Genomic DNA, 22,855 nt, shown 5'->3' with positions numbered 1-22,855 from the left:
GGCCGGGAACCCACAGAAAGCTGACAGGAGAGCCACCCTCAGCGAAAGAATGGAGGGACTGCTGGATCCGTTGCACCAAGGGATGGACCGGATATGGAGCTCCAAGGCTCTGAAGAGCACTGAGTGAATCAGAGCAGAGTACATACAATGAATGGCGGTGGCGGCGGGCATACTGAACGGCCTGATGGAGAGCAAAAAGCTTGGCCGTAAAGCTGGAATACTGGTCGAGGAGCCGGTATTTAAAGGTGACGGCCCCGACGACAAAGGCACAGCTGACACCATCGTCAGTTTTGGAGCCATCAGTGTAAATAAAGGTGTGACTGGCAAGTTGCGCACGAAGTTCGACAAACCGTGAGCAATACAATGCAGCCGGAGTACTCTCCTTTGGGAGCGAGCTGAGGTCGATATAAACATGAAGCGGAGCTTGGAGCCAAGGTGGTGTTGGGTTCTCACCCTCTCTGAAGATGGTAGGGAGGGCAAAATCCAATTGTCGAAGCAGGCGACGAAAGCGGACTCCAGGGGGCAGCAGGGCAGACACATACAACCCATACTGACGGTTGAGAGAATTGGCGAAGAAGGACTGATAAGAGGGGTGGTCGGGCATTGACAACAGCCGGCAGGCATACCGAGAAAGCAGTACATCGCGCCAGTAGGTCAATGGTGATTCGGCAGCTTCAGCATAAAGACTTTCGACTGGACTAGTGTAGAAAGCTCCGGTCGCAAGACGTAACCCCCTATGGTGGATGGAGTTGAGACGGCGTAAGAGGGATGGCCGAGCAGACGAGTAGACAAGGCTCCCATAATCCAGCTTTGATCGGACTATGGACCGATACAAGCGAAGCAGGACAGTGCGATCCGCTCCCCAAGATGAACCACTAAGAACTCTGAGGACATTAAGGGAACGTGTACAATGGGCAGCCAAATAAGAGACGTGCGGAGACCAACAAAGTTTCCTGTCCAGTGTGTGCCCTAGAAACTTAGTTGTTTCTACGAATGGGAGAACAACGGGACCAAGATGTAAGGATGGCGGAAGGAACGATTTATATCGCCAAAAGTTGATGCAAACCGTCTTCTCTTCAGAGAACCGGAAGCCATTTGCCACACTCCATGAGTATAGGCTGTCTAGACAACGCTGAAGGCAGTGCTCCAGGAGGCATGTTCACTGGGCACTGCAGTAGATCGCGAAGTCATCGACAAAAAGAGAGCCTGAGACATTAGGTGGAATGCAATCCACAATTGGATTGATCGCTATGGCAAAAAGGGCTACGCTCAAGACGGAGCCCTGAGGCACTCCGTTCTCCTGGAGGAAGACGTCGGACAATACGGAACCCACACGTACCCTAAACTTTCGATCTGTTAAAATGGAATCAATAAAAAGGGGCAGGCGACTGCGTAGACCCCACCTGTGCATAGTGCGGAGGATACCTCCTTTCCAACAAGTATCATAAGCCTTCTCCAAATCGAAGAACACGGCGACCGTTTGGTGCTTTTGCAAAAAGTTGTTCATGATGAATGTCGACAAGGTCACAAGGTGGTCAACAGCGGAGCGGCAGCGACGAAAGCCGCATTGAACATTGGTAAGTAGCCGTCGAGATTCGAGAATCCAAACTAACCGAGCGTTAACCATGCGCTCCATCACCTTACAGACACAGCTTGTAAGAGAAATTGGGTGGTAACTAGAAGGAAGGTGTCTATCCTTCCCGGGTTTGGGTATAGGAACAACGACGGCGTCATGCCAACGCATGGGGACTTGACCTTTGGTCCAGACGCGATTGTAGGTACGAAGAAGGAAGCTTTTGCCTGCCGGAGAAAGGTGTGCCAGCATCTGAATGTGAATGGCATCTGGCCCCAGAGCAGAGGACCGGGACACTGCAAGTGCACGTTCGAGTGCCTGCATAGTAAAGGGGGCATTATAATTTTCCAGATTCAGCGAGTGGAAGGAAGGTCGCCGAGCCTCTTCTGCCTCTTTCCTGGGAAGGAAGGCGGGGTGGTAATGGGCGGAGCTTGAAACCTCCGCGAAAAAGCGGCCAAAGGCGTTGGAGATATCCACAGGATCAACAAGGACTTCATCACCTGAAGTCAGTCCAGGTACCGAGGAGTGGGCCTTAATGCCCGACAGCCGGCGCAGGCCACCCCCAGTCGACAGAAGAGGGAGTAAAACTGTTAAAGGAGCTGGTGAAAGAGGCCCAACAAGATTTTTTGCTGTCTTTGATGACTCTACGCCATTGCGCTCGGAGTCGTTTGTATCCAATACAATTCGCCAACGTAGGATGGCGGCGAAAGGTGCGTAAAGCACATCGTTGAGCACGGATAGCGTCTCGACAAGCCTCATTCCACCAGGGGAGGGAAACACGACGCGAAGAAGAGGCAGTACGAGGAATGGAACGTTCGGCAGCACTGATGATAACAGCCATGAGGTATTCGACCTGACTGTCAGAACTGAGAAAATCGTGGTCCGGAAAGGTCGCCAGGAAGGAGTAAAGTCCCCAGTCAGCTTTCGGTATGTTCCAGCTCGAAGGACGTGGGGATGGGGTGTGGTGCAGGAGACGAACGACACAGTGGAAGTGGTCGCTCGAATAGGTGTCAGAAAGGACATACCACTCAAACCGATGGGCAAGAGTGGTAGAACAGATCGAGAGGTCCAAGTGGGAGTAGGTATGAGTAGAGTCCGAGAGGAAAGTCGGGGCGCCAGTATTGAGGCAGACAAGATGGAGATGGCTGAAGACATCCGCCAAGAGGGAGCCTCACTGACAGGATGCAGGAGAGCCCCAAAGGGGAAGATGGGCATTGAAGTCGCCAAACGATAAAAACGGCGGAGGAAGCTGAACAATCAGGTGCATCATGTCAGCCCGACTATCTGCGGATGACTATGGAGTGTAGACGGTACAAACAGAAAAAGTAGAGGCGGAAAGAGTAATACAGACAGCTATTGCTTGGAGTGGGGTGGTCAATGGGAGGGGATGGTAATAGACATCGTCCCGAACGAGCAACATGACCCCACCATGAGCTGGAATACCGTCCACAGGGGGGAGGTCAGACCGCTCCGAGGTATAGTGGGTAAAAGCAATACGGTCAGTTGGGCGTAACTTGGTTTCCTGGAGACCAAGGATGAGCGGACAGTGCAGGCGGAGGAGCAGTTGTAATTCCTCCCGATTAGATCGAATACCTCTTATGTTCCAATGGAACAAAGCCATCACTAGTCAGAAAAGAGGGGGAACGAAACGGGTGAAGAGCTGGTCACCTCGACGGCCGCGGTGGGCCAGGTGTCGAGGGAACAACGCTACAACCGGCGGGAGGCGGATCCTGTTCCATTGAGTCGTTGCCAGCGGCGGCCGCTTTCCCGGGTTGCGTAGGAGGGGCAGCATCATTCGCCGACAAGAGGCCAGCTGAGCGCCTGGCAGCAGAGTGTCCCGGCGAAACTGAGGACGGCCGGGAGCAGCGACTCACGGATGGAGCGTCAGACGAAACGTGCCGGGGTGGAGAGGGGGATAAAGATTTCTTCTTGGAGGCCTTCTTGGAAGTCCAATGAGGCACGGGGATGGTGGGCTAGACCCGAAGAAGGTCCTCATGCGCGGGGTCTGTTTTGGAACGCCGGACCTCGGAAGCCGGGGTCCGGAACGTTTTCCCGATGGACGCCTGAGAAGAAGATCGCTTCACAGGTGGCGGAGGGGGAGGAGGAGGAAGGGTGGCCCCCGGGGCAGAGGGGGCAGGGGCCACGAGGGAGGAGGATTTGGAAGGGAGGGATTTGGGAGGCGGAGGCATAGACCCCGGATGGGGTGAGGAGGTGGAGGGGGGGACAGGATAGGGGTGAGGATACTGTGGAAGTAGTGGACACGACTGAGGCAAACGAGGTTGTCAACGTCACGGGATGGAGGCGGTCATACTTCTTCCTGGCCTCAGAATAAGAGAGACGATCCAAAGTTTTTAATTCTTGAATCTTCTTCTCCTACTGATACGCGGGGCAGTCTAAAGATTTAGGTGAGTGGATGCCAGGAGAATTGACGCACCGAGGTGGTGGGGTGCATGTATGTTCCTCACGAAGAGGACGTCCGCAATCACCACAAAGGGGCTCAGCCTCACACCGTGACGACATGTGCCCAAAGCGCAAACACCGGAAGCAGCGCATAGGAGGCAGGACGTAAGGTCGCACGTCGCACCAGTAGCACATCACCTTTATCTTCTCCGGGAGAACGTCCCCCTCAAAGGCGAGGATAAAGGCTCCGGTGTCGATGCGACGATCTTTGGGGCCGCGCTGAACTCGCCGGACGAAATGCACGCCTCGGCGCTCCAGGTTGGCCCTGAGCTCCTCATCAGATTGCAGCAGGAGGTCCCGATGAAAAATAACCCCCTGCGTCCTATTCAGTGCCAGATGCGGGACAATAGACACTGGGATGTCCCCTAGTCGGTCGCATGCCTGGAGCGCCGCCGACTGTGTGGCGGAGGCGGTCTTTATAAGAACGGACCCCGAACGCATTTTACTGAGAGCCTCGATTTCCCGGAAGATGTCCTCGATGTGCTGGACAAAGAACATGGGCTTGGAGGTGGCGAACATCCCCCCATCGGTCCGAGAACAGACTAAATAGCAGGGGAAGTACTTCGCCCCAAGCCAGCAGACCTGTCCTTCCTCCCAGGGAGTGGCCAAGGGGGAAAGGGCAGGAGAACCAGAACCAGAGACAGTACCTTTCTTTTTAAAAGACTCGGCCGCAGAGCGACCTGATACATGTTGACGTTTCATCTGCGAAACGTCCGCCCCGATACCACCCACTCCGACCAGGGGCTCTCCCCACGGGCGCCACCCAGCCTCAGCAAGAGCCACCTGGCAGGATGACCGTTGCCGGGAGTCCCGATGCCCCAAGGAGACGGGCATCTACTCCTTGGCCGACATGGGGAAGGTGCAGCTCAGGTATCGGCAGTACGATCCCTGTGTTGTCAGGAGGCTACAACCTAGAGGGTACATGACGACCCCACCACAACGGGCTGGCTACCGTGCTGGATTTCGGGTGCCATGGAAAGTCCATCATGATCGTAGGTGCAGATGGGGACGCACTATGGGCGTAACTTGTGCAACCCATCAGGCGTTTAGGCCCAATTTGAGGAATAGTGGGTGTGGTTACAATGCCGTTACAATGCTGAGTGCCAAGGTCTTAGTGCACTGAGGACCAGTGAGACACCACGTAAGGCGTCCTTCCCCAAAAGGCTCGTACTTCTGTAGAATTTTGAAAAAAGGAGGTCAAACTCCAAGGGGGACCATCACATGGAATGCCAAAACGGTTGAAACTCCTTTTAGTCGCCTCTTACGACAGGCAGGAATACCTCAGGCCTATTCTTACCCCGGACCCGCAGGGGGCGAAATGGCTGAGAGAGACTAGTGTGTCCATCCATAATGTCAGCAGCGACTGAATTGTTCTTGTGTTGTATGTTCTTCTAAGAGTACAAAATAAATTGCTTTTATTCGCCTGTACCAGTTACACACTGTTTTAATTGTGGATAGTGTACCCACAAGACCACAGAAGAAAAATATAATACCAAAGAATCATAAACAATGACTCAGTTACATTATTTAGAGAAAAATCTTGGGAAAAATGCTGGAGAGCAATTTATAAAGCAGACAGTGTTGAGGGAAAAGTTAATTCTCTCTTAAACACATCCCTACAGTACTCTGTCTTGTTTTCCCCTAATAGAAGTAAGAACAAAATTGAACATAAGCAAGGGTAATGGTTGAATAACTCCTGGGATTAAAGTATCTTGTGCTAGGATTAGAGAGCCCTACATAATTTAGAGAACAAACATTAGTCAAACTCTTAAAATCCATTAGTACCAGTACTGTCAAATTCTCCACTCTGTCACTAAAAAAGCAAAATTCATGCTTTATGCTCAAAAAATAAAACACTTCAAGAAAGGGTGAAAACTGATTTAAACATTATTAAACAAGAAACAAAAAAACTAGAAATCCAAGTGAAACTGAGTTCCCAGAAAATGGCTCTGTCAGGAATGGTTAGTGTTTCAAATCATTGGCCACAAACTTCAATGATTACTTTCTCACAGTGGCTGCGAACAGTACAGCTGGTAATAAACATTCAAATATAGATGCATTACATTTATTTGTGCAGACACTGTATGAACCTCCAACAGCCTTTAGTTCCAAAAAATATAACCACCAAGGAGATTATAAAATTCATGAAGTCACTATAAAGGAGTAATTCTGCTAGATATGACGGTGTTTCCAGCAGAATATTAAAATCTCATGCCAATTCGATGCAGTTACAGTAATCAATCAATGACTCATAGCAAATTTCATTACTTAAATTTGCTGTAGCAATCCCCATCTTTAAGGCTGGAGATATGCAAACAGACTAATTACAGACCTGTACTGTTCTGTCCTGCATTTTCAAAGGTACGAGGGGCATTCAATGAGTAATGCAAAAAGTTTTTTGTCTTGGTCAATTTTGGCTGAAAAAATGCAGAATTTGCTGTGGGACATCATGGAATATTCTTGCTTCTGCCCCCATAGTTTCATGAAGATCATGGCACTATATGTAGTCTTCAAAATGGCATCTGTAATGGAGGTGTGCTTCAAGAAGAGAGCTGTCCTTGAGTTCCTTTTGGCAGAAAACCAGACTGTCACAGATATTCATAGACACTTGCAGATAGTCTACAGAGACAGACAGTGAACAAAAGCATGGTGAGTTATTGGGCGAGGTGTTTGTCATAATCGGAACATTGTTGTGCAATTTCCCACATGCCAGCTGGCTGCCTTACTGCACAACTGGACATCTTTGCTGGTAGTGCTGACACACTCATCCACCAGCTGGGGTACTCAGAGGTGTGTGCCCACTGGATTTCTCATGTCCTTACAGAAGACCATAAAAACCAATGAACGATAATCTATACAGAACTGCTTGTGCATTATGAAGTTGATTGTAAAATTTTTTTGTCAAACTCTGTCCCAAGTGATGAAACAGGGGTTCATCGTTTTGAACTGGAAACAAAACTACAATCCACGGAGTGGCGTCACACCACCTCTCCTCCAAAGAAGTATTTCAAAGCTGCACTCTCAGCTGGTAAAGTCATGGTGACATGCTTATGGGACTCTGAAGGGGTTATTCTGTTTGACGTCCTCCCTCATGGTGCAACAATCAACTCTGAAGTGTATTGTGCTAACCTCTGAAAACTGAAGAAATGATTTAGTATGTTTATCACCACAAAAATGTGAATGAACTTCCCCTTCTCCATGACAACGCAAGGCTTCACACAAGCCTGTACAACCAAAGACGAGCTCAGCAAACTTCATTAGACAGTTCTTCCTCATCCACCCTACAGCCCAGATCTCACACGTTCCGACATCAACATGTTTGGCCCAATGAAGGATGCACTCCACAGGAAGCAGTACATGGATGGTACGGAGGTTACTGATGCATCAGGCAGGCATACAGGCCCTCTTAGTAACTTTGCATAAGGCACTCACATTGAATGGAGATTAAGTTGATAAATTGGGTTTTGTAGCCATAAGAGTAGGGAATAATAGGGTCTATTAGAATCCTTAATAAAACCAACCTGCTTTCAGCAAAAAAGTGTGTTTCATCACATACTGGATGTCCCTCATATTAGTGAAAGTGGCCTATGATAGAATTCACACTTCTGTAACTAGCAGAACTTTTTAACTAGCTCTCAGTTTGTTTTTATAATCATTCTGCAAGCAAAATGCAAAAAAAAAGCACTTCACAAATGAAATGCTAACACAGCCAAACAAGAAAAATTATCCTGATGGTATATTCTGTGACTTTGCCAAAGCCCTCGAGTGAGTGAATCACAAAACTCTGCTTAGCAAACTAAAGTGTTACGTCATTAATGGTATCCTTCTTGCATGGATGGAATCTTACTCCATAACAGAGGGCAGAGCATCTCTGTAACAGCCTGCCTCTCAGGCATGAAAGTAGATTCAGAGTGTGAAACAATATGTGGAACGTCATGAGGATCAGTACCAGGCCCACTCGTTTCTGTTCTACATGAATGATCAACCAATGACAATACAGGCCATTTCAAAAACTGTAATATTTGCTAATGACATAAGCATACTAATCAAGGGCCAAATTCAACCATAGTTGGCGCAGCTTGGAAACTGAAGAGGCTTACTTGTGGGTCATAGCTTGCAGTTTCCATCTAATTCTCACAAAGACTTATATTATGCTATTTCAAACAAGCAATAAGGACCTTCTAGCACAAGAAGTAGACATTAATGTCCATAACCTCAATGAGGCACATTGTGTATAAAGCATTGTGGTCCAGCTAAATAACAGGTTAAAATGGAATCAACACAAAGTTAAGCTAACGAGGAAGCACAGTTTAGCATGTTATGCCATTAGAAGCATCTCCTATTTTGTGGACCAAAATACAAGAGTGTTGGCATACATTGCATATTTTCATTTCTCTATAGGTTAGGGAATTATCTTCATGGGCTGTGTACCTAAAGTAAATAAACTACTTGATTTACAGAAGTGATCAGTCAGAATAATTTGCAAAGTAGTTAATCTTACATCTTGAAAAAGTCTTTTTAAGAATATTGGAATGCTTACACTCACTTCCCAAAACTTTTTCTCCTTAAGGGGTTTTACTGCTGCCAATAAAAATCAGTTTCAACTGAACTGCGATATGCGCAGTCACAATACTAGACACAAAAATAATGTTCATCAGTAGAACAAAAAACCAGTCCAAGTTGCAAATTTTTACTTTTTATTAATTCGATGAATAGTTTTGGGCCGAGACTCATTTTTAAATCATCACGACAGTCAAAAATGGCATTTCCAAAGATGTAAAAATATGCAATGAACATTCGAAGTGCATAATGATGTTGTTGTTGTGGTCTTCAGTCCTGAGACTGGTTTGATGCAGCTCTCCGTGCCACTCTATCCTATGCAAGCTTCATCATGTCGCAGTACTTACTGCAACTACATCCTTCTGAATCTGATTAGTGTATTCATCTCTTGGTCTCCCTCTACGATTTTTACCCTCCACGCTCCCCTCCAATGCTAAATTTGTGATCCCTTGATGCCTCAGAGCATGCCCTGCCAACCGGTCCCTTCTTCTTGTCAAGTTGTGCCACAAACTCCTCTTCTCCCCTATTCTATTCAATACCTCCCCATTAGTTATGTGATCTACCTATCTAATCTTCAGCATTCTTCTGTAGCACCACATTTCGAAAGCTTCTATTCTCTTCTTGTCTAAACTATTTACCGTCCATGTTTCACTTCCATACATGGCTACACTACATACAAATACTTTCAGAAACGACTTCCTGACACTTAAATCTATACTCGATGTTAACAAATTTCTCTTCTTCAGAAATGCTTTCCTTGCCATTGCCAGTCTACATTTTACATCCTCTCTACTTCGACCATCATCAGTTATTTTGCTCCCCAAATAGCAAAACTCCTTCAGTACTTTAAGTGTCTCATTTCCTAATCTAGTTCCCACAGCATCACCCGACTTAATTCGACTACATTCCATTATCCTCGTTTTGCTTTTGTTGACGTTCATCTTATATCCTCCTTTCAAGACACTGTCCATTCCGTTCAACTGCTCTTCCAAGTCCTTTGCTGTTTCTGACAGAATTACAATGTCATCGGCGAACCTCAAAGTTTTTATTTCTTCTCCATGGATTTTAATTCCTACTCCAAATTTTTCTTTAGTTTCCTTTACTGCTTGCTCAATATACGGAGTGAATAACATCGGGGAGAGGCTACAACCCCGTCTCACTCCCTTCCCAACCACTGCTTCCCTTTCATGCCCCTCGACTCTTATAACTGCCATCTGGTTTCTGTACAAATTGTAAATAGCCTTTTGCTCCCTGTATTTTACCCCTGCCACATTCAGAATTTGAAAGAGAATATTCCTGTCAACATTGTCAAAAGCTTTCTCTAAGCCTACAAATGCTAGAAACATAGGTTTGCCTTTCCTTAATCTTTCTTCTAAGATAAGTCGTAAGGTCAGTATCGCCTCACGTGTTCCAACATTTCTACGGAATCCAAACTGATCTTCCCCGAGGTCGGCTTCTACCAGTTCTCCATTCGTCTGTAAAGAATTCGCGTTAGTATTTTGCAGCTGTGACTTATTAAACTGATAGTTCGGTAATTTTCACATCTGTCAACACCTGCTTTCTTTGGGACTGGAATTACTATATTCTTCTTGAAGTCTGAGGGTATTTCGCCTGTCTCATACATCTTGGTCACCAGATGGTAGAGTTTTGTCAGGACTGGCTCTCCCAAGGCCATCAGTAGTTCTAATGGCACGTTGTCTACTCCTGGGGCCTTGTTTCGACTCAGGTCTTTCAGTGCTCTGTCAAACTCTTCACGCAGTATCGTATCTCCCATTTCATCTTCATTTACATCCTCTTCCATTTCCATAATATTGTCCTCAAGTACATCGCCCTTGTATAGACCCTCTATATACTCCTTCCACCTTTCTGCTTTTCCTTCTTTGCTTATAACTGGGTTTCCATCTGAGCTCTTGATATTCAGACAAGTGGTTCTCTTTTCTCCAAAGGTCTCTTTAACTTTCCTGTAGGCAGTATCTATCTTACCTCTAGTGACATAAACCTCTACCTCCTTACATTTGTCCTCTAGCCATCCATGGTTAGCCGTTTTACATTTCCTGTCGATCTCATTTTTGAGATATTTGTATTCCTTTTTGCCTGCTTCATTTACTGCATTTTTATAATTTCTCCTTTCATCAATTAAATTCAATATTTCTTCTGTTACCCAAGGATTTCTACTAGCCTTCGTCTTTTTACCTACTTGATCCTCTGCTGCCCTCACTACTTCATCCCTCAAAGCTACCCATTCTTCTTCTACTGTATTTCTTTCCCCCATTCCTGTCAATTGTTCCCTTATGCTCTCCTTGAAACTCTGTACAACCTCTGGTTCTTTCAGTTTATGCAGGTCCCATCTCCTTAAATTCCCACCTTTTTGCAGTTTCTTCAGTTTTAATCTACAGTTCATAACCAATAGATTGTGGTCAGGGTCCACATCTGCCCCTGGAAATGTCTTACAATTTAAAAACTGGTTCCTAAATCTCTGTCTTACCATTATATAATCTATCTGATACCTTTTAGTATCTCCAGGATTCTTCCATGTATACAACCTTCTTTTATGATTCTTGAACAAAGTGTTAGCTATGAATAAGCTATGCTCTGTGCAAAATTCTACCAGACGGTTTCCTCTTTCATTTCTCTCCCCCAATCCATGTTCACCCACTATGTTTCCTTCTCTCCCTTTTCCTACTCTCGAATTCCAGTCACCCACGACTATTAAATTTTCGTCTCCCTTCACTACTTGAATAATTTCCTTTATTTCATCATACATTTCTTCAATTTCTTCGTCATCTGCAGAGCTAGTTGGTATATAAACTTGTACTAGTGTAGTAGGCATGGGATTCATGGCTATCTTGGCCACAATAATGCGTTCACTATGCTGTTTGTAGTAGCTTACCCGCACCCCTATTTTTTTTTTATTCATTATTAAACCTACTCCTGCATTACCCCTATTTGATATTGTATTTATAACCCTGTATTCACCTGACCAAAAGTCTTGTTCCTCCTGGCACCAAACTTCACTAATTCCCACTGTATCTAACTTTAACCTATCCATTTCCCTTTTTAAATTTTTTAACCTACCTGCCCGATTAAGGGATCTGACATTCCACGCTCCGATCCGTAGAATACCAGTTTTCTTTCTCCTGATAATGATGTCCTCCTGAGTAGTCCCCACCCGGAGATCCGAATGGGGGACTATTTTACCTCTGGAATATTTTACCCAAGAGGACGCCATCATCATTTAACCACACAGTAAAGCTGCATGCCCTCGGGAAAAATTACGGCTGTAGTTTCCCCTTGCTTTCAGCCGTTCGCAGTACCAGAACAGCAAGGCCATTATGGTTAGTGTTACAAGGCCAGATCAGTCAATCATCCAGACTGTTGCCCCTGCAACTAGTGAAAAGACTGCTGCCCCTCTTCAGGAACCACACATTTCTCTGGCCTCTCAACAGATACCCTTCCGTTGTGGTTGCACCTATGGTACGGCCACGTGTATCACTGAGGCACGCAAGTCTCCCCACCAACGGCAAGATCCATGGTTTATGGGGCGGGGGGCATAATGATAACTGTCATCTTCGGAAGTGTCATTTTCGACTGTGTTATGGTATTTGAAAATGGATCTTGGCCCGAACCTAGTCATCAAATGAATAGAAAGTAAAAATTTGCAACTTAGATTTTTTTTTTTTTTTTAAGTTGCTGACCCAAACTACTCCAGCATGCTGGAGGTTCATAAATAATTTTCATGTTTACTTTGCCTCCATGTCTATGTTACACAGAGGAGTTATGGTACTCTGCTGGGAAAATATTCAGCAAGCTCTCATCTAACATAAATACAAAAACTGGGAATCCCTAGCAATTGAAAAGAAAATTGAAAACATATCCCATTAGCCACTGTTTCTATAAATTATCTGAAATCATGGACTAAAAACTTATGTTAGCTACATGGCAAGTATTTGTAATAGATCTGTACAACAAGTAGTAATGCATAGTAAGAAGCAGTATCTAAAGACATAAAATTTATTTCTTTGAGAAATACTAATGGAATCAAATAAATATTAAGTTCTATGGAGTGAGGAATGCAGTGATTAGCACACTTGAATCGAATTCTGTACAGCTATTCAGATTTTGGTTTTCCATGATTTCCCCAAATCTCTCCAGGCAAATGTTAGGATGATTCTTTTGGAAAAGGCATGTCCAATTTCCTTCCCCATCCTTTCATAATCCGAGTTTGTGCTCCATGTTAAATGACAGCTCTGTCTACAGGATGTTAAATTCTAATCTAATTTCCTCCCTTCTTTCCTTCAAGCTACTAATTGCAGATAAACAGCAGCTATATAGTAAAACTGGAAGACAGCAGCCTTTTTCAAAGGTGCAACTTTCTTGTTAACTCGATTAAATTAGGGGAAAAAAAAGGGGGGGGGGGTGTGTGTGTAAGCATGAACAGTATTACGCATTACAGCATTAGTCTACTGTTAATAATATAGCACACAGATTAAGTTTCTATGATGTAATTATCTCATGTTAATATACCCCTTGACTCATTTGATATCCCTGAAGATTCCCCTTCTGATGGGAGTTAATTAATTAATTAATGAATGTTGAAGGGAGGGACAATAGTAGAAATAATCAAAATGAACCATTTTTATTGGTATGGACACCTGGAGGGGATGAAGGTAGATGGCCAAAAAGAGTGCAAATGACTTCCAAGATCATAGTATAGAGATGTTTTTTATGTGATGATCAGAAGAAGAGAACTAGAAAGGGGCTTATAAGATTTTATGACATGAAGCTGGAAAACATGTACCAACAGCCACACTTACATGATGATGATGAGATTGGTATAGCACAAGTAATGTTGATAGGTACTGTGATTGTCTCAAATAGCAGAAAAAACATTTGCAGTGATGTATGGTGCTGTTACTCGTAATGTCCACAAGCTCTACTGAATGGATGTTTGAGGAAGGATAATGGGTTCTAACTGTTCATCAAATCAAATCATGTCTACAGTCAGTTTGCAAGCCAAACTAGGAATTATCTTAGAAAGGGAGCAGACCTTGACTGTTTTATAATCCAGTGTATCTGGTGACAAAACCATTGCAAAAGCCCCTCTAAAAACAAGCAGTGGGCGGTACATACATAGCTAGCTGATTCACATAAATACAGTCTTGAAAACCTTGTGTAAACATTGCTCTATAATATCAACTGACTGATGGTAGCAACAAGTGCATAACTGAATTGTATGGGTTTACAGTCATATTTCCTCAAAGGCATAAAAATAAATATTGCCTATGACTTAAGCTGTAGCCTTTGGTTCCCCTTGGCAAAACTTCCTTGATGTTAAAGCTGTGTTTAAAAACTGTTGTTGCAGCCAGTGAATAATAGAAAAATAAACATTTAACCACCAAGCTACCCGTCTCAGTACAACCTACCTCTAATTTGGCAATGACCTTTCATTATTGTTTGTCTGATAAATGTGACTCAATATCATTCAAATAAATTGACTATCAAACAAGTTATCTTCACCAAGGCCCTCAGTACCAGCTGTCACCCTCCTTTCTTTCTTCTGTAATATTACTGTGGTACAAAAAATCCAAATTGATGTCAATTCATCAGCATTAGCCCAAGTTTTTGCTGTTTTTCTTATTTTTTATCCAAGTTATCAGTAGCAAGCATGATAGTTGATAAGAATAATACAATAGAGAGATTATTCAGTCAAACCTAAGACCTAAATATTACTGGGAATTCAGTATCAAATCCACGCAGGTTTCAAGTTTTCTTAATTAAAAGCACTTTTCACATCAAATCAATGAAATGTAAGATGGAACTGCAAAGAGAGCACAGTTCATTCCAACGGAAACTTAATTATACAGTAATCACCATGTCTGAAAGAACAGACAACACACATTCATAAAATCAATCTAAAGACATCAAATAAGCCTTTTAAGTGAAGGGACCTTGATGTCATGGTCAATGTCTTTCAATAATATCTTCTTGTAAAAAGTACTAGCTACACTTGCTAATTAACTCCCGTAATCTAACACAGCACCCTCCACGAGACTGGTGACATTCTTTTCCAAATGAAAAACTGCAGGTGTGATGAATCAACACAGCTGAAATCACAACTGCCTAATGTATTCATAGTTTTGCAGTTTGTGATGTGTAATTGTGCTGCATGTAAATAATATTTTTACTTAAATGACACATAACTGATGTTGAATTTGACTCTATGTTGTGTTCCAAATATCCATGTATACACTGGGACTTGTCAGAGCATGCCATTGAAAAGTAATACTGTTAGGCATTGGAGGCCTCCTTAAGTTTATTTCAGAGACAATAAAAAGGCTTATAAGGCTTACTACAGTGTTCTTTCGATATTGATTCAGTAGAGGTAGGCTGGAGATATGTAACACATGCTACTAAATGTGATGTACATTGAAACAACCAAAAATTAGTCAATATTCACACATAAGACATTTCCATGGGCAGCAGTGACCCATGTGCTGTCTCACAAGCGTTCCAGATAGCATTACCATACCCCACAAGTGTCAAGCCAGAAAGATGAACGTGGGAGCCTGGTGGATTACTGAACACATACATTACCATATATCTTCATAATCGATACAATATTTGTAAAAAACATTGTTCAGACTGATTATCAAGAATAAGGCAGCCCCAGTGCATGTGTTGGTTAAATCATGATATTACTGTTGTGTTGTTGTAACTGAAATATTAAAGTTGATGCCCATGAGACAGGACTGTCACAGATTTATCCTACTCCATCAAGGGCCAAGCCGCCTGTGAAAGCAGTTATCTTATTTACCAGCTCTGCTGCAAACACTGCACAGCTTTCTATATGGATATGACTGCAAGCCAACTGTCCACCAGGATGGATGGCCATAGCCGAACTGTGGCCAAGAGCAAAGCAGACCATCCTCTGGCACAACATGCAGCTGAACATATAATGCTTCACTACCCGAGCCACCTGGATCCTTCCCTCCACCAACAGCTTTTCTGAACTGCACAGATGGAAGCTATCCTTACAACACATTCTCCACTCCTCCTGTAATTATACCGACCACAATCTATGGTGACATACTGTCCTCACACCCTCCACCCAACAGTTTCTATCCCCTCTGTCCTATGATCTCCTCCCCATTCTCAAATCCCACCCTCTTTGTTTGCTGCCATCTGCAATGCACCTGCTTATCTTTCCCCACTTCTCTCCTTTTCCACCACATTTTCCCCACCTCCCCACTCCACAACCTCTGAACACTGTGATTGTTGGCATTCTAGTCCCTGTACCCTGGCAGACAGTGCCCCTCTCCCCCCCCCCCCCCCCCTCACCCTCTCCACTCCACACCCCTCTCCAGGATTGAACCTAGGACCTCCAGGGCTATGGTAATGTGCCCTAACTCCTAAACCACCACAGCCATATATTTATCGATTGTTTTACTTAACTGAACTTAATGCAACACTGAATTATCTTTTAAAGTACAATACCGTTTCATGTCTTATTCAGAAAACTTATTATGCTGTCAAGCTACTGGATGGGTTCTTCTCCAGAGCTAACAGAATCCCAACACATATCTACATTTGTGCATGGCTACCCTGTCCCAACTGACTGTGCTGCATGTTGATTGTAGTGCCACTACACTGTCATTGGTTGGGACAATGTAGCCATCCAAGTATATGCGTATTCTGGTAGTTCCCAGGAAAGACTCATCCAGAAGCTTCACAAAATGTTCGGTCTTGTTTATGTATGTCTCGGTCACTCAGTACCTCAGTTATATGGCGAGTCTTCATTTTCAGTTCTCCCGTTATTTATAATCCACCAAAGACTTTACATTGTTATATGTATGTTTTATTTAAAGACATACCTTGACACGACCTGATCATTATTCATTTCATCATGAAATCGCCGATAATCCTGCGAACTCAATGCATATGCAATAATAGAAGAAGGTTCAGTTTCATACACAACAATTGGTACAGCTCCATCTGTTGGTGGTAGATGATGCTCCTGGGGACTCAGTGGACTCTGTAAAAAAGTTATTTGTCACAAAATCACCCTCATATGAATTTCATTGACATTAAACTTATCTTAAATGAAAGCATCTTCAAACTCAATGCAAAATTCTGGAATAAGTATCCCAGCTCTTCAATCAGAAAAAGTTTTCGATTTCATATTATCTAGCCAATAACTATACATATACAGGGTGTTTCAGGACCTCCCCACCAAACTTTGAGGGACAATAGATCATACTTTGATGATCATTTTTTATTATGGAACATTTGTTTTGGTCCACTGTTTATGAGTTATGTGCATGGTCATTATGTGCACCACCACCTAGTGACCTGCTGTGCCGGTTCTAGGCAGGTCATTACTCTGTGGAATCATACCTGGCCTGTCACTCAGCTTGTGCCATTGTAATACGGTGCTTTTAGTGGTGTGCATTTTATCAGTGCTGCAGTCAGCTTGTGTTCTTATAATGCTGTATCTTCAATGGTGGGCGTCTTATCAGTGTCGCTGTCAGCTTATGTTCTTATAATACTGTATCTTCAGCATTGTGTATCTTACTAATCTTGAATTCAGGTCTTCTTATCGTTTGTATTCAATGAATAATGGGGTATGGATTTGATGAAGCCACCAACATGATTGTGTATTATGGTAAGGGGACGGGAAATGGAAGAACAGCTCCTCATATCTAGGAAAATTGGTTCCCTAACAGAAGACATCCACTAACTCTTCTGCAATTCACGGATGCTTACAAGAAACAGGGAGTTTGCACCCCAGCATGATGGTGGCGGTAAGTGTCATGTCAGAACATCAGATTTTAAAGGTGAATTGATCTGTAGATTTAGGACTAGCTCGTTACCAACATCTTACGCAGTTTGTGCAGCGATTTGTACACAAAAGTGTGAATGATGTTTCCTTCCATACAGCTGTTTTATCTACAGATATGGCCTCCTTTACAGAAGATGGGCATTTTAACAGCAGAAAAAGCCACATCTGGCACTATGAAAACCTGCATGTGGTTGCTGTTAGATTGTGCCAATGAAGATCCTCCATAAACATGTGGATGGGAGTTGTGGATGATCTTCTACTAGGACTTGTAAAACTGTTACCTACATTAATGGGAACGGCTTGCTTACAATTCCTGCAGAGCAAATTTCCGGACCCGCTGGACAGTCTACAGCTTGCTGTGTGCAGAGGCCTCTGTTTCCAGCACGATGGAGTCCCAGCACACTTCAATGTTGATGCAAGAGTGCAACTAACTGTCAATGTCTGGGAACACTGGATAGGATGTGGAGGGCATGTTGTTTTTCCAGCACATTTGCCTGATTTGACATATCTCGATTACTGCATGTTGATTGTAGTGCCACTGCAGTGTCACTGGTTAGGACAATGTAGTCATCCAGGTGTATGTGTATTCTGGTAGTTCCCAGGAAGGATTCATCCACAAGCTTCACAAAATTTTCATATCAAGAGTATGGTTTACATTATTCCACTTCCAACTTGAATTGAGTTGATAGCCTGAATCACTGATCAATTCCACCACATCTGACAAAATGTTGACATGCTCTCCAGAGTAGTATGGGCAACGGTGTGCTGCATGCATAATTACTGTCACGGCATGCCTAATAATAATAAATGGTAATTTTTGTGCAACTGTAGTTATTCATTGCTATAATGTTAAGGATGCATTAAAGACTGTATGTACCCTGATAAAAAATGATCCTATATGGGTGACTTCACTGTTCAATGTTTTTCAGTGAGGTCCTGAAACACATTGTATATAATTCAAATTTTTGTGTGTTTCATAAGGAATACGGATTTTGTCATTAGAAGATTAATTCATAATGAAACAGCTTAGAAAGCATTTTAGATACTGGATATTTGCATAGTAGGCACATGTTGCTGAACTCTGTTCAGCAAAAGAAGAAATAATTGAAATGAAGGTCATCATACAGTTAGTTTCTGAAATATTATTTTGGATTCTATATTGCAAATAAAAAGAAGATGAAAAGAAATTACATACTACATTATATGCAAACCTGTATAGGAGCTGAAGATGTGGCAGAAGGCAATAGTTGTGACAATATAGTTTTAACACTCTTCTGTGATGATTTTCCATCATGACTGTCTTCAAGTGATTCAGAATGCATTTTTATTTGGACTTTTGGAGATGATCCTTCTAACACTGAAATGAAATAAAGACGATTATAATGATTACAGACACAAAATTTCTAAATTGTGTGCTAAGGAAAAACTCACATTCAAAGCTGCACTTATAAAACAGTTTCATTAATGTCAATTACACAAAAGACTTACATCTGCAGCATATGAAGATTTACTATAAACAAAATACTTTCACTTTTCTCAATAATTACTGTGAATGGTACATGGAATGGAAGGCATTAAAACACTAGTTTCACTTTAGTACGTTGTATCACTTCAAGTGCCGCATATAAAAAATGTGCACTACTGTACCATCTATTCCTTGATGTCATTAAACCCACATACTTTCAATAAAAATAATGAAAAAAAAGTAGAAAATACTACAAACAAATTTCCAAAACATGATAATAACAGTGCTAAAACATCTATAGGATATAATTATATGATTTACACACATCTGAGAGATTGTATTGGAGTCATGCCAAAAGCTAGAATAAAAATAGGATATAACCAGTTGGAATAAAAAGAAGGAAACAGAATGAACAATAAAGGCAAAAACCGTGGTAGCTGAACATTGCTTAAATGCGGGACACGAGATGAAACTTGACGAGACTGCGATACTTGCCAACACTTATGGTTTATGGAATTGGAACAGTGTTTATAAAGAGGCAATTGAAATTAAGTTGGCTGACAATCTGATTAATGGAGGGAATGGCTATTCCCTTAGCAGGATGTGGAACCCTGTCTTACCCCCATCAAGGCAGAACATTTTTCAGTGCAGCTAGTCTAAGTGTTTGAAAATGGTCATTGAGTGCAACGTAGCATTGCCACCGGTGCTCTACTAATGGCAGTGCTACCTGCCCAGTCTAGGAGGGCAGCAACAGTGATGGGTGGCCCATATGCTGTGTACAGTACGGAGGCCTACACAGGATGATGATTTGCAGCCTTGGCATAAGTTTTCAGCAGGACTCAGCAGGAACAGTGTTCTCTTGGAGATTGGTGATAGTTGGATCATGAAATATTGAATCAAGTTGATTTTAGGACCCAGTAGCAAACCTGAGGAGACTTTCAAGACTTATTATGCTGAGAAAACCTACAAAATCACATCTTATTCTCCTTACATTTGATGATCACAGAGACAGCGGTGCTCATCCAGGAAGTTCAATTGCCCATTCCTTTCCGTCTCCATAGTGAATTGGATTTTCGGATTAATGCTGTTTAAATGTGTCAGGAAGGCATCCAACTCCTCTGCTCCGTATGTCCATACTATGAACGTGTCATTGACGTAGCGATACCATCTGGCTGGTCTCTTACTGGCAGTCTGCAACGCTCGTTGTTCAAAAGTCTCCATAAATAAGTTAGCCACAGCAGGACTGAGAGGACTGCTCATAGCCACCCCGTCAATCTGTTCATAAAAGTCATTATTATATTGAAAGTAGGTTGTGGTGAGGCAGTGTCGGAATAATGCCACAATATCGGTAGGAAAAATATCCGCTATGCATAAGATAGCTTCATTTACCGGAATCATGGTAAATAATGACACAACGTCAAAACTGACGAGGATATCATCCGGGCCCACGCTCATTTCCTTTAACTTGTCAATGAAATGAGCTGAATTTTTAATATTACTGTCCGTCCTACCAACATAAGGCTGCAGCATTAAGGTAAGGTGTCTAGCTAACTCGTGTGTTGGCCCGCCTATAGCGCTGACAATTGGCCTCAACGGAATCCCAGGTTTATGAACTTTGGGTAAGCAATAAAGTCTAGGTGGATATGCTTCTGTTTTACAAAGCAGCTTCTTATCGTAGGAGCCAAATGAAGACGCTTTCACCAGTCGATTTGTCATTCTCAAAATCTTCATAGTCGGATCTTTCTGGAGTTTTTTGTAATTGGAGGGAACTAAAATGTCATTGATTTTTCCATGATAGTCCTCACTGTTCAGTATGACGGTGGCATTATCCTTATCTGCATTAAGAACAATAATGTTTTTATCTCCATTTATATCCCTCAGCGCCTTCCTTTGAGCCTGCGACAAATTACTTTTAGGTGGCTTACACATACGTAAAATCCTAGCAGTTTCCATCCTAATTACGTCAGCGGACTGCTGTGGCAGCTGACGGATACCGGCCTCAATATTTGCTACAATATCCTCTGTGGGTACGTTTTGAGGTGTCACAGCAAAATTGCCTCCTTTCGCTAGTACAGAAATTTCAACTTTTGACGAATCTTTATCGGACAGGTTAATAACAGTTCGAGAATTGTCCTCAACTGAACCTCCAGAAATGATGTTCTGTAAGTTATTGAACTTCTTCTTCTGCCTATTTGCTGACATTTCTACACTAACTTCCATAGTTTTGAATGTTAGACCGTCAATCTTATTCCAATCACCACACTGCATAGTATTACTAAGAAACAAGTGGAGATGAAAAAGTTTACTGCTGGTTACAGCCAGTGTTCGCCGCGTCTGATGAATCCTCTCACGTAGCATTGCAGACTCCATACGGTTGTAAATACGATGTGCCTGGGCCGAGCGAAACATCCTCTTCACCTTCAGAAATTTCAGAACCGTCGAAGTGTCCCTGCAGCGTAAGAGGAAGGTGAGGGTACACAGTTGTTGAGCTTTCTTCTTGCGCATTCCTTCAAATCGTCGAACCGATGCTGACATATCCTCCCCGTAAAGGCGTATGATCATACAATGTACATTGTATGATGTATGATCAATTGTATGATGTATGATCAATTTTAGAAAATTCTATAAACACCTTCTCTTCCCTTCATTTAACAATTGTGGAGTTTCTACTGCGCCAGACCAAACACCGCACCACACTGAAGTTGCCTCTGCCGTGTCCAATTTCCCACTGCCAATGTGCTGAGGGTCACCGCAGTTGATGTTTCATAATGAGTCTTACACTTTCTCAAAGTAAGGCTACAACATTATATTTTAAAAAATTTCTTAACAGTTACTGAACTTATAGTCAGTTTTTCCTCAATCTATCATTTGGTGTGCATAAGTTTCCAGTTTCTTTAGCACATTCAAATAAAGACTTCTAGGAGATCTGTGTAGCACTTCCACTTGTTTACTTATTGTGCTAACTTCATGCTTGTTATCTTCTACAATTCGCACATTTGATCTTGTATATCCTGGAGTACTTTGCCTCATCGTGATTAGACCATGCTTCAATCCATGCACCATTTTCCACTCATGCTGAAATGCCATGGCGATGTTTTTTTGAAAAGAGCTTCACAATTATCTTCAACTCATACCCTTTGTAGACAAAGTAACAAATTTCTTCGTACCTTTAATATTGCCACTCTCTTCACTTATACCAAGAACTTTTTTTCAATTTTTGAAAACATACAAATGACATAATGAAATTATCACTCTGCAGCAGAGTGTGCACTGATATGAAACTTCCTGGCAGATTAAAACAGTTGGGAAGGTAGGGGATGGGTACTGGTGGAAATAAAGCTGTGAGAATGGGTCATGAGCAGTGCTTGGCTAGCTCAATGGTAGAGTACTTGCCTGTGAAAGGCAAAGGTCCTGAGTTCGAGTCTCAGTCTGGCACACAGTTTTAATCTGCCAGGAAGTTTCATATCAGTGCACACTCCACTGCAGAGTGAAAATTTCATTCCAGAAACATTTCCCAGGCTATGACTAAGCCATGTCTCCGCAGTACCCTTTCTTCCAGAAGGGCTAGTCTTGCAAGCTTCACAGTAGAGATTCTGTGAAGTTTGGAAGGTAGGAGACTGTGGAAGTAAAGCTGTGAGGACAGGTTGTGAATCATGCTTGGGTAGCTCAGTGGGCAGAGCACTTGCCCACGAAAGGTAAAGATCCCGAGTTCGAGTCTCAGTCAGGCACACAGTTTTAATTGGCCAGGAAGTTTCATACATATGACATCTTGTTTCCTACATCAATTCGCTGTAGCTACTTGGTTAATGATATCTATTTCTGTTTGCAATTCCTGTTCTTCGAAGGGCAGTCTCAGGACTTCATTGCACACTGCATAAAAGTATGCTCTTTTATGTTGGGCTGGATGGTGTGAGGTCATTCTTACTATACTATCCGAGCATTTATATTTTCTAAAGAT

General features: G+C 42.9%; 1 protein-coding gene across 2 annotated transcripts in view; it reads right to left on the bottom strand.

Moving 5' to 3' along the window:
• The window catches only part of LOC126175358 (1-phosphatidylinositol 3-phosphate 5-kinase), a 418,246-nt gene that overhangs the window by 119,684 nt on the left and 275,707 nt on the right, over positions 1–22,855 (bottom strand). For both annotated transcript variants that reach the window (XM_049922107.1, XM_049922108.1), the window contains exons 22-23: positions 18,644–18,789; positions 16,465–16,625 (exon numbers count right to left, since the gene is read on the bottom strand). In XM_049922107.1, coding sequence (XP_049778064.1) covers positions 16,465–16,625; positions 18,644–18,789 — 307 coding nt within the window. The remainder of the gene's footprint in view (positions 1–16,464; positions 16,626–18,643; positions 18,790–22,855) is intronic.

The sequence above is a fragment of the Schistocerca cancellata genome, chromosome 3 (genome assembly GCF_023864275.1).
Source record: "Schistocerca cancellata isolate TAMUIC-IGC-003103 chromosome 3, iqSchCanc2.1, whole genome shotgun sequence".
Taxonomy (NCBI): Eukaryota; Metazoa; Arthropoda; class Insecta; order Orthoptera; family Acrididae; genus Schistocerca; species Schistocerca cancellata.
Note: the sequence above shows the minus strand (reverse complement) of the source record. Positions and strands in the feature narration are given on the sequence as shown.